General features: G+C 37.8%; 1 protein-coding gene across 2 annotated transcripts in view; it reads left to right on the top strand.

Annotated features, from left to right (window-relative positions):
* Positions 1–9338, top strand: part of pall (pallbearer) — a 131240-nt gene extending 121902 nt beyond the window's left edge. For both annotated transcript variants that reach the window (XM_067127150.1, XM_067127159.1), the window contains exon 8: positions 7149–9338. In XM_067127150.1, the coding sequence (XP_066983251.1) occupies positions 7149–7247 (99 nt within the window). In that variant the 3' untranslated portion in view covers positions 7248–9338. The remainder of the gene's footprint in view (positions 1–7148) is intronic.
* The last annotated feature ends 4140 nt before the right edge of the window (positions 9339–13478 follow it).

Raw genomic sequence — 13478 nt, 5'->3', positions numbered from 1 at the left:
AGCGACTCGAACATAGCTTGGTTATGCTGTATCGGCTCCTCCGGAGCCTTGGACTGTGGATACAGCAAGTGGATAAAGTCCAACATCCGTCTGCACTCAGACTCATTGGCCGAAGGGAAACTAGCCTCCGGTATCTGATCCTCCTCTTCACAAGAACAGTCTTTGTTGAATTGGTCCGACCAACCCAAAACCGGAAATGAGACAGGCTGACCCATAGCAAACATTGAACCTGATGATCCAGAACATGACACACCTGGATTCGCAAGACAGACCCCTGACATATTGGGAGTCACCGAAATAGGTTGCGCAAACCCCACGTCCTCCAAAGACGATGACACAATACCTGGGTTGGTCACACCTGGGCGGACAATGCCCACTCCTGAGAGCGGAGAGACCGCAACACCCGCACCACACAAACCCAGATGCAGCAGAGTCGTGTGAGACTGGGAATCCGGAGCAGAAGGCCCCCTACTTAAAGAAGAAGAGGGAAAGGGTCCCTGATGACCCAAAATCAAACCTGAACCTACATAGACCGCCTTAGCCGGAGGGACAGAGGAACCTGTTGAAAAAGTTGAGAAATGAGGAACCGAAGGAAGATGCCACACTCGGAGTCACCACCAGCGCTCCTGCTGATGATGTTGGGCAGGTAGAGAACGTTCCAACTGGCCCCTGAACTTGTTGAAAGACTGTTTCGAAGGGGCTGAAGATTAGAAGGAATTTATTTCTGGTGACCCAAAGAAACAGGAGAAGACGTAACACTAGACAGCTTAGCCACGTAAAATAAGTAATCCTTCGGCAGCTCAGTGGTCTGCAAAAACTGTTGGTAAACCGGTACCAACATTAAAGAAACAGGAGAAGACGCTGACAGGCAGCCTGTTGGTACCGCAACATTAAACGCTGAGGCAGCCGTGCCGCCAACTGCCGCAGCAACTAGATTGGAAGCCTGAGAAGGTACGGGATTCGCTGCAGATGGCACCAAAGACAAACCCACTAATGGCATATATGCTGGATGAACTAACAAAGTACCTGAAATTTTCCCCGAAAGGTGACCTGAAAGGGAAGGTTGAGAAAGAGCAGTGGAAGAAGGTTTGGAAGCAGTAGAGGATAGGGAAAAATCTGAGGTTACAGAAAAGGCCATAGATTTTAGAGAAAGAAAATATACAGACTCTGGTCCCCCTTGACAATCTTGTAATACATCATTTGTAAATTCTGGAAAATTCTTCATTACATGATCGTGTATATTCGAAAACCCTATATTAAAACACAGTCAGACCAATGACCTATACCCTTTGGAAAGACCCAATAGATTAGCATTATATTCTGCTACATTTATTGTCCTATCAAATGAATTACCATCACCAACCGACGAAAACTTTTCCCCAGAAGGAAAAGGAACTCTCGAAGAGGAAGGGAAATCCTCCAACCTTCCTGAACCTGGCAAACTTACAACTAAATCTAAATCCTCCTCAATAGATTTAGCAACATTTGTTGCAAGGAGACTGCAGCCGGAAATAGAACCGCTGCTAGATCTAACAAGGATCCTGGAACCTGAATTGCACCTGCCCCCAAAGAAGACTGCACTTTCAACTTCTCTCCTACACTCTTTGCTACCTCACTATCCCTATTCGTCTGCGTCAATCCTATATTAAATTTACCTCTGAACTTACACTATCTGCAGAAAGGGGGAAACTGCTGCTAACACTGCCTGCTCCGTGGTGTGGGGGCCGGCAGATCCTGCCTTCGAGGTTTGCGGTTCTCCATGACCCCTGGCACCCGTTAGGGCTGGTTCTGGAACAGGCAGGGGAGCTGAAAAAGACAAGTTAGTTTCTATTTACCCAGCACCCATATTTTGCTTTTGAATTCAGATAACTTTGTCATGAAACTAGAAAATAAATTTGTCATGCTAGCTGATAATTTATCCTCGAACTTCCTAAATAACTCTGATTCTAACGCTTCTTTGTCTAGACTCTGTGTTCTACAGCTGTTTCCCTACGTTTGCTCTTGAAAGCTAGAGATTTTCTATGTTTAACATAATCCTCCACCTGATCTTTCAACCATGATCTACACTCGTCATATCTCAATGTTAAGCTACATGGCACCTTCCTACATGCTATACAAACTGAATGTCTGTCATATTTGAGGGTACTCATCCTCCATTTGCAAGCTGTGCACAATCGGTGGGTTGCAGCATCTCCAGCAGTAGCAGTCTCGGTTGTAGTAGCTGTAGCCGAGGTTGAGGCAGTTGCGCTATCCAAAGGGGGCGTCTTTTTATCCAAACTATCCATGGCGAGTCCAAATCGAGCCAAAGTCCAGACAGGAGAGAAAAATCCGATGCCAGGTGAAAGAACAATCCAGGAGAAAAAGGCAAAAATACGGTTCAAGTCGTTATCCAATTTCAATAAAGTCAGTATACGGGGGTTGGGCTAATAACCAAAAGTTTGCTGAAACAGGAAATATCCATGAAGCAAGGCGAACGGAAAGCAATTGGGGAACCCGGCCTCGCTCGCTGGGACTTGCAGCAGCATTGCCAACGGTGTTTCTGGTAACTCATTTTGACAAGATTTTCCTGTAAGCGTTGGTAATGCTGACAGTCAATTACCCAATTAATGGGTAAAAGTTACAGGGATGTAGTTCGGGCTGGTGGGTAACCAGGGCTAATTCAGGTGTTCAGGGAGTGTATTGCAATATGCAACCTTATGGAAGCCTACTAACTTTGTAGCTGCAACCCTCAACTCAGCATTGTGTATGTTTGTGCCAGCAGCCCTTGGTTGACAAAACTAGATCAAGGTCGACTGCGTAGTGCCCTCATGACGACAGCCTTGTGGGCCTGACTCCTGGAAATTTTCCCAAAGTCCGTGGGATGTCTTGATATCATGCTCTGTTTCAGTTATGTTGTGGGTCACAGTAGCTATTCAACACTAGCATAACATGAAGAATTGCCAGATTTTGTATTGATTCCAGATACTAAATGGCAAGAATGCAGATGGTAAGAGCATTTTTTTTTCTTTCTTTGGCTTGTGCCTTTTGAACGTGAAATTTGTTTTACGTTGATTTTTTAATTCATGGTAGTATGAGAGTTATGGCCACATATGGTAGTGAATTGTATTCATCTCATTTATTTAAGACTTTTGTGCAGTACAGTACTGTATTGCCTAAAAGGTGTAAACATTGATGCGCTTGGATGTAATGTTGGAATCCACAAAAGATGCTGGCATAAGCTTGAGTACTATTTTTAGAGTGAAAGGTTACCCAAAAAGGGGAGGTGTATGAGGAAATAAACTTCTAACAAAAGTTAACTTTTGTAAATAGACAAGTATTCACTTCCTTTATATTACTTTATTTTGTTTCTGCCTTTTGATCATATGATTTTCTTCATGGTAAAATATAGTTGAAGAATATAATGTAGTGAGGGTATAGCAATAAAATGCTCATTGAGTTAAATGCTTCCATCCTATCATTGCTGTGTGAGTAATTTTTTAATCTTTTATACTTGGTGTGGTGTTTAACAGCTGAATTTATGACATTTTAGCACAAAAACATTTGAAATATCATGGAGCATTTTCAACCAAGTAGTTAAATAGTAAAAAGTGACAAATCATTTTTTTTTTTAACATTTGCTTAGACTTTTCACATAGAAAGTTAATGCTGAATGACAGCATTACAGGCAGTCCCCGGTTAGCGGCAGGGATTCCATTCCCGGCTGAGCGCCGCTAGCCAAAAATTGCTGCTAACCAAAAATCGGTGATACTAGCACTAATAACTCACTTAACGGTGCCATTAACTGGATATCAGCGCTGCTAAGCGGAGATCTGCGGCACCGCTAAGCGGAGATCAGTGCCGTTAAGCGGAGATCGGCGCCGCTAACTGGAGATTGGCGCCGCTAAGCAGAGATAGTGCCAAAAATCCATAACACCGGATCGCCATTAACCGATACTGCCGGTAAGCAGGGACTGCCTGTACTGCAATGAGTATGGCATTTTCAGTTATATATATCAGTTGGATAATTTTGTTCAAAAGATAAAATGTAAAAATAATGGTTTTGGAATAAGATTTGAAATGTTATATTGCTGATGTGGCCCTTAACCCCTTCCCTTTCACATTTTTTGCAAGCATGTGTAAAAAATAAGCAGGTTTTATATTTACTTTTCAGTGTTTTATATAGGATAATATGCAATTCATAGTTTTTGTTGAAAAATTATCAGTACCTGGGAGGTTAGTAGCCTCTGAAAAATGATACCGGCAGTTCCATATCAACGCTTTGGAGGGCAGTGACAGTCTTCCTGTCCTTGGGAAACTTCTTCCCCCAAGAGGTTTCCTTTTAGGCTGGTTCTGAACAAAACAGCAATAGTGCGCATGAAACAAGTGGTTTTGGACTCGAGTTGCTTCATTCAGGTTATGGTTCATTCTTCTCCATAACCAACAGACACAAGTGCCTCTGTCTACCACCCTTCTCGTAGGGGTCCAAAAAGGTCACTGCTTTTTCCCTATCCAGGGCCTCCCCTGGTGTCGGAATAGTCCTTAGACGGAGCGTCATTCAGGTAGTCTTGTGACCTTTTCCTGGACCTGGAAGTAGGTCTGCTTGCAACCCAATTCAGCCACAAACTATTAAGCTGTCCCGTCTGGTATAAACTCGGCCTGTGTCAGCCCCCTCAAACTCTGATGTCCTGGCTTTGTGGTCTTTGTGAATCTTACAGTTTAGGAGGAAACTGATATTGGTCCTGTTATTACTGTTTTCCTGAAATCAGTTAAGGGATCCTACTCTACTGCAGTATGGTTCTGCAGTTAAGTAACTAGCACTCTTCACATAGTTTTCAAGCTTACAGTAATGATGCGGCCGCATTGGCCTTGAGAAAGTGTTTTGTTGGAACCAGACTCACAGGCTCTTAACTTTCATCCCTAAGGTCTGTGTTTGTCTAAGAACAGTACTTCCACATTCGGTTTCCTGGTCTTTGAGTAATGTATCGGAGTTACCTTGGTAAACAACAATCATCTTGTTCTTACCTTTCCTTGTTGGGGAAGCCCCAAAATTTTTAATCAGCTTAGCTTCTAGTGTTAGTTTTCCTGTACTGTCTGCCCTGTCTGTCAACCAATCATTTTGGTTTCCCCTCATCAGGATAGTGTTGCAAATTCCTCACCCTAACTTTCTATCTTCAATTGAAGGTCCTCATTTTCGTGGTCACCTTCAAAAGTACTCCCCTTTACAAGGTCTGTTTCTGTGCCCAGTTTTCTCCTTTGCAGGCTTTTTTAGACAGGACCTCGCAATTTAATCAGATCCTCTCCTTTAAAAAAGGGGAGGGTTACTGTCATTGGGTCTGCTATTAGGCAGGAAGTATTTTCTTAATACAAGCCTATTCAGGTGCTATTCTAAGCTCATGATCTTTGACGGTGACCACTTACATTATTTTCATTACATGAATTTAGAGGACCTTACTAATGTTCAGGGCAGAATTCTTCTAGTTTTCAACGTCTCTATTTAAGTCTTTAATAGCATAAGAATGATGTTTATTTCTCTGTTATTATTTCACGGGTGACACGGGACCCGATCCAGAAAAAGGATTTTGACAAAGGAAAATCTATTTCTGGAGAGGGCCCATTTTCAGTGACCCACCCCTGTTTTTCATTCTTTCCTCCCATGGTAAACTTCATTCTAGTGAGGTGGGTGCTAACATGGAATGCATTAGTGTTGCCTTGTATACAGTCCATAATAGTGCATGGGCTTGTATCGTTGTTGGGACTTTTGACATTGGGAATCTCTATAGGATAAGGTTCCGTGTTTTGTAGTTCACCCTTTTCCATACACGACTCCATCTAGTGGAGCTCGCTCTGGGGTAGTAACTCCAGCATTTCATTTAGCTTTCTCTGGTATCTAAACGGAATTACCTAGAAATAAGTGCTGAATGGACTTTTCACCGGGTGACACGGGCCCTCTTAGATTTTTCCTTTTGTCAAAATCCTTTTCACATTCCTGAGTTAACTTCAGAGATAGGAAAAGAAAAAAAATAATGATAGTGGTTTTTTTAATTATACTATATTATTATAAAGATACAGCATTATCATCATAAAAATACAGCATTATAAAGTTGAGAGAGAGTACAATATTTCTTATTTCTGCAAAAAAAATAACGCCACCCATTGTGTTGTTATAGTCCATAACAGCTCTGGCTTTCTGTGTATTCCCTTGTTTGTCAGTTTCCCACCATATCTACTTTGTGACTGGTAGACAATAGCGATACACGTTTTTGTCAACACATCATTGCTGAAACTCCTGAACTTCCCGCAGAACCTTAAGACAATTATTCACTGTTATTTTCACCTCTTGAATTATTACTACTACTTTCTTGTCATTCATTATGATTGTGGAGGGTAATGAGAGAGAAAAAATAATAATGCATTTCAGCAAGTGCTTGAGCATTTGACACTCAAAGTTCTATGCTCACTGCAATACATTGAGGAAAATACACACTAAATACTCACCAATGGGAGATTAAGAAAAAACACGACTGCATCAGAGGATGAGTTAAATCGGGATCATAACAATAAGTAGGGATATTTTAGGGTAATGAGCAAGTATTTTCATGATTTATTTTTTTACAAGTGTATGGTTATGCCCACGAGTGTACTTGGAATAGTAAGGGAAGGGGTTAAACAGCATTACCAGAGTACACTGTAGTTTGATGATTGATCAAGTTCTGGCTGAAGCTTAGAGCTACCTTTGAGGACCTAGTAGTATGTATGTGGAATAAGCATATGGTTACATGGGGTTTCCCTTAGCCATCTTAAGGTAAATTTCTGTAGTCCAGCCATGACCAGGTCCCATGGTTTCTGGATTAAAGAAGTCCTACCCATAGTGAGTTTGTATTAATGAAATTAATTATGTATTTAAACAATTTAAATTTTTTGATAAGTGCCCTCGATATTAAGCTGCCTGTCTTCCCAGCCCTCCAATTACAAACCTGTGGGGCACAGGCACTGCAGCATGCAAGTTGAGGGAATTTTCTCTTCCAGTATTAATCACAATTTCCCAAGTTTTAAGGAGATAATACTGTTGATTCATGCCAGCCAGACATAAAGGTATAATTTAAGTGATGGCTGAGTAAAAAAAAAAATGTATACTTTAAGCATTCTGATTAATCTTTACATATTTTCAGATGCAGCCAAATTTGGTTCCACTGAATCTTCGCAGCTGCTCAGATGTCACCATCACCCTATTTAGCATCATCACAATTGGGTGCCTACTCTTCAGGTAGCCTAGCATTTACAATGGATCCTGGTACTCATGTGTCATCCTCATCAGCTGTCTACTCCACCTCTTCTCTAACTTCAAGTGGATCCCAAGCAGATTCCACTCATGCAACAAACAGTGAGAATTCACCATCAACATCAGGACAAAATGCAGGTGATAGAGCAGACAAAGAGGAAGACAATACAGAAATGAGGCCACCAAAGTCTCCTGTAAAAAAACGTAGCAAGAGGAAACCAAGAGAAACTTCAGACATACGTTTTAATGTGTTCAAGAAGAGAAGAATGGATGAGAAATAACTTTCATTGATAATTTATAATTCAAATGACGTATGTTGTGTTTATTGTATAAATATGTTACTGACATATATTTTAGAGTTATTATTACAAGTATTCTGTATGATATATAACCGTACGTGTGTGACACTGAACACTTTTCCAGTTTTTAGGAATTGATATAATGCCTTCTATACAGCTCATTACAGTAAAAAATGCAGAAAAGTTGAAATTTTATCAATAAATATTAACATATTTTTACTGGCAGTAACAGTAGATCACTTAGACATACTGTTCATATGAGGGTATTTTTGTAATCTGTATATTGTATTGATTGTACCTGTTATAACACTAACATAGCTATAGGTGAGACTTTTGTAAAAAGTTATACCTGTATGTAAAGATTGTAATTGTTTAGAATACAGTAGTTAAGTTTAGATTCAGAATGAATCATTATTGTATTTGTAAACTATTGTGAATATGAAAATATTTATATTCATTTGTTTGTTACGATTGTAAATGTTGTGGTATGAATGCAACGCAAGTATCTCGTCAGCAGAGGCACAAGTATAAGGCTGGGATTAAAGTAATATTCATCAAGACATTGGAAGAAAATGTTTTATACTGTTAAGTTGGCAGCATTAAAGGCTGAGGCTCTTGAAGGTCCTGGTGTGTAGAAGTTAGCATTTACAGTATAACAGTATTTGCAATCACACTAGTAGACACATGCAGTGGGGATGCTGTGACTAGCTTTATAAATGGCAGCCTATATTAACTCAAAAATATTTTTCAAAAACACCACCCAATATTGTATTTAAGTTTTACCAGTAACCTTATTTTTATTATAGGGGATAATAATACTATGCCTTCAGCTTGTCCTATGCCAATAATGTTTTTAAAAAGTTAACAAATACTTAACACTGCAGCTTCAGTTTGTTTTGTATATATAATATATTAAAAAAGTTTACAAACACTTAACCTTTTGAGATTTTGGGAGCTGTAAATGTTGCTTGTGGTTAAACATACTCGGTTCTGTATTACTGCTCATGATTTTACAGATAATTTTCTCTTGTTACTCACACTTAAATTTATTTTCCATATGATATTGGATTGTCTCAGTAGCTTAGAAATCACTCTACTGATTCTATTATGTTTAAAAGTGAAAAACAACAAAATTATATTCTCAGTATATGTTGAAGTTAGCAAGAGCAGAAATTTAACATTTTGTGAATAGTTTTAAAAAACATTGCAGAGATATATAAATTCTTTTTGTGCCATGAAAAAGAGCAAATTTCACTTTCAAGACACATATTTGCATTTGTGCCTATTATTGTGTATAAAAAGTAAGGAAAAATGGGCAAATAATTGATATTATTTTGTATTTTCAACTGGGTTAATGATGGCTGTCTTAGAACAGCCCTTATTCTATGGAAAATATACTTCAAGTTTCTTGAGCACATTCCTGATGTCAACCCAGTGCTAACCAACATCAAAATATTTACAGTTAATATTTTTTTTCTACAGATATCGGTTGATGTGATCAGACTCTCAAGGGGTTAGTCCTACACTTTCTATTCATTGTACACCTATACAGTACTGTATGGAAAAACCAGTTTACAAACACTGAATACTACCCCTTCTTCTTGTCTTACAATTCAGCTTGTAGAAAAACTTCAAAAGGTAATTGTGTTCTTCAGTAAACCTCCTTAAGAAATCACACTCAATAAATCCGAAACTGTAATCGATACAGGTCCTCATTTTCATTAAATCATATACTGTACAGAAAATCTTAAATTATACATTATGCAATAAGCCTCCAAAAATATGTCCAGTAAACCTTGGTATTAAGTACAGTATATCTAGGAAGAGTATCCATGTTCCTTGAGACATACAATAGTCACCACCTTAATTGCTTTTTGTTCAAGGAGTTGCTCCTACAACAGCATTCTTTAAAGGAAAAAGTAAGCTTCCAGCTAATTGCAAAGATTTCATTAGATAAAAATAAGGAATACTTACTCTGTGTGTGGCACCTTTTGTGATGCCTGCTTCTACAATGACTACTTTAACAAGGAAGAAAGTTCTTTTTTTTCTTCATTGAGAGCACCTGACCTGCTTGCTTCTTTGTTTGTTATGTTTAGATTTGCAAAATTTGTGACAAGAATCCTTCTTGTATCCTGGGATGCTTTTAGTGATTATGATTGAGGATTATCTGTATTTATTTCTTGTATTCTCTGATCTTCACTATCCTTATAAGCATTTTTACTCAAGTTTCCCATGCATGAGGTTAGACTTGAAATGAGTTTTCACCATTCTCTATCCTGTACATTTTCTGTCTGAGCTCGTGTCAGGTGTTAAGGCCTCATCTATCCTTTTTTCCAAGATTTCTCTAGACCTCACTTGTCATTGTCCTGCTACTTCCATATCAGCTCGTTTCCGACGAGTTGTTCGTCTTCCCTTCCTGTCACATCCCAACCTCTGTCATTAAGATCTTGGTCTAATTATCAGCCACTGGACACAACATCTGTTATTCACTTCCTTATCCATAATACAATTATCCCACTACTCAGTAGCCTTGAATATTAACAATCTCTAGTCTCACTCTTTCAAAATCTTCATATGTGTTGCCAGTGCCAAATCTACTTCATAATGTAGTAGAGGCCTTATGTAGCCATCAGTTGTCCATATCTCTACAGTACTTATGGGATATTTTCATTTACTGGTAGTCTATCTCTACATTTTGTACAACCTGTGGGTATTCTCTTTTTCTTACTGGCCTCAAAATCTTGTCTTCACAGTGAAGTGTGTTCCCAAGACAAACAGAATTGTTATATCTCTTCCAAGACCTCTCCATTTACTACAGCATGGTTCTTCACTTCCCGCTTTTCTTTATTTGCTTTTCAAAAACACATTAAAGTTATCAAAAGCTCTTGCTCCTGTATGTTCTTGGTCCTGAGCATCTCTTGTGACACCATCTGTTACATCAATACTCCGTACTGAGTTCACCTCACATCTTTCCCACAGCAGCCACGTAGCCAATTTCCTGACTGAACTCTTTCCTTTGCTTCTTTTCTGGCCGTCTTAAACTATGTTTTGTGTACGTTGATTTTCAACCCCCCTCTTTGTACCCTTCTCTATATATTATACATTTTACAACCTCTTCCTCAGAGTCTGCATTTGATGCATCCAGGGACCATGGGTGCCTGCAGCATATTTTCCAAGGGGGATCTTAATACATACATGGATAGTTTCTGGTATCAAGCATACAAACACTTTTGACCCCTTGAAATAACAGGTTAATTCCAAGAGTAGAATCGGCATGCAATTCTTTAGTGAATAAATAATATATATATATATATATATATATATATATATATATATATATATATATATATATATATATATATATATATATATATATATATATATATATATATATATATATATATATATATATATATATATATATATATATATATATATATATATATATATATATATATATATATATATATATATATATATATATAATGTATGTATGTATAATGTGGAATTGCAATGCCAATAATTTAAGTGAAAGCGAGATGCAATAAACAAAAAAATACAGAAAGTTACTTTTTTTTTAGTTCATTATACTGTTCAACTCAAATCAATCATTTCTGGGAAGAATAATGCAGTTATATACTACATACGAATATCATATAATAAGGATACCTTTAATTTACTTAAAGTGAAAGAATATACTGTAGAATGGAAGGATAATAAGGATACCTTTAATTTACTTAAAGTGAAAGAATATACTGTAGAATGGAAGGAAAACAAAGTGATGTAGTTAATTGTAATAAATTTTTTTTTTTTCAAGTTAGTCACTGTTGATTTGAAAAGGAACTGTAACCTCCTGTGGTCACCATGCACCAAACTTTTCAACTATCTTTTCCATGAAGTTTGTTTTGTTCAAACTGATTTTATCACGATGTACGCTGAGCATACACAACCTGGGAGAGTCATCCATCTGACATAGTAGATCTCTGCCATATTTTCCAGGATTTTGGGAGGGGGGGGTACTTGTGCACACCCCTTGCCCCCTACATGCAGGCACCCATGCCAGGGACCCCCTTGTTCTACATTTTTATTTAGTTTCCTCCACTGCTGTAATAAAACAGCAAAGGGTTCAGGGCTGATCCTTAATGGACACCAACAATTATTTCAAATTCTGATAACCCTGCCACTCTCTAAAAGTTGTGTTTATACAGAATATTATTACTAGTAAGCTCAATGAGCCTTCCTAGTACCCTTTGTCCTTGTGAGGTCCACTTACTTGCTTGTCTTTGTATGAAGTCAAATACCAACTCAAAGTCTACATCATTGTTTCCTGGAATGAAACATGCCATGCATAAGATGTAAAAAAAAAAAAAATGTAAAGGTATTATAATGAACACATCATTAAAAGCAAAGTACATTTGGGCAAATCTAAATCACTGAGCAACCCGTATTGGAATTAACAGTCAAATGTGTTTAATTGGGTACAGGTTTTCAAAATAGGTATCATGTAAACTTTAGGGACTTGAATGTAAATACGAGAGCATGAGCAGTAGAAAAAAGTGAACAGTATATTAGAAAAAGATGAATGTATATTCTGTATTGTAATGTAAATAAAAAGTATTGTATATTACAGAACTATATAACCTTCATATCTTTTTTGTCCTTTTAAAAAAAAAAAAAAAAACACGAAGTTTGCTTTAAAAGATGGTAACCAACTTTTTTGGTAGCGTAGTTGCTTGTTTCATCCTCAAGGAGTTACCGTTCCATGGTCTACCAGAACTCCATGGTGACCAAACTAATATCAAAGAATTCTCTTTTAGCTGGTCTCGTGGCCGGGTATTGTGTCACAGTGATAAACACTATAATTCATGATGGAGTATGTAATGGACTCAAAGGTAAAGGGGCACTTTCCCAAATCTTACAGCAAGGCTGTATACCCAGGTTCTTCCATCGCCAAAACCTGCTAATAGAAGAAGTGAAGTGTTTATTGAACATAAGGAGACTGTCACACTGTCGACAATGCACCGACATGAAGACCAAACAACCATTACTCTTTATTGGTCAACAAAGTAAGGTTTAGTATTACCAGCGCTCCAAAAAATTTGTCTTTTTTTCTCCGATTTCGTTAAACATCTAAAATAGCAAGTTAAGTGCTTAATTTTAAGTTCCAGTTAAAGTTTTAGTGTTAAACTTTTCGAATTGGTAACTAATTTGTGTGTGAAAGCTGGAACCTGGCGTTTCTCTCCAACACATGGTTGGCTCTTACTCATGATCGTTGATTGCTAGTTTTGCAGAGCGCCAATTGTTTGGAAGAATTTGTCATTCTAGCTAAATGTTTTAACTAAAAGAAATGTTCCACAATTTGTCGTCAATATAGAAAATCCTTTCAAATTATACGATGTCTATGATAACCTAGGCAGTGAGTGAGAAAATAGTGGGTGTTATCTGTAGCCTATAACCTAGACCAAGGACCATAGGATTAGATAACAATATCTGGGCAAAATAATCGGTAACCTAGCTATGAGGGTATATATTAATAAAAAATTTTCCTTTTATATACCATAAGCCTGTACACTTAAGCATGATCTAAATAACCAAGAACTAGGCAGTACCTTATATTAGGTTAAGTGATAACTTTTTATGAAACATCCCATTACTGGACTAAACTGTTAGTAACCTACAACTAGATGAAATAGTAATGTATGCTGGATGAGATGGTAGCCTAACTTCAAGGTTACACACTAAGGTAATTGTGTTTTATGTAGCCTAAAACGGTAGCAGTGACCGAGTATCAGATAAAAGGGTAGTCTTGACCAGATAAACAGCAAACTATAGTTTTGGATTGTAATAAGTTCTTTCCTGTATAGCTTATATTCTTCAGTGTTTTTTAATAAGCCTAGAATAGTTAAGCAAGAATGCTCTAA

This window comes from Macrobrachium rosenbergii, chromosome 3 (genome assembly GCF_040412425.1).
Source record: "Macrobrachium rosenbergii isolate ZJJX-2024 chromosome 3, ASM4041242v1, whole genome shotgun sequence".
NCBI classification, from domain to species: Eukaryota; Metazoa; Arthropoda; class Malacostraca; order Decapoda; family Palaemonidae; genus Macrobrachium; species Macrobrachium rosenbergii.
This window is presented reverse-complemented; position numbering and strand designations above follow the sequence as displayed.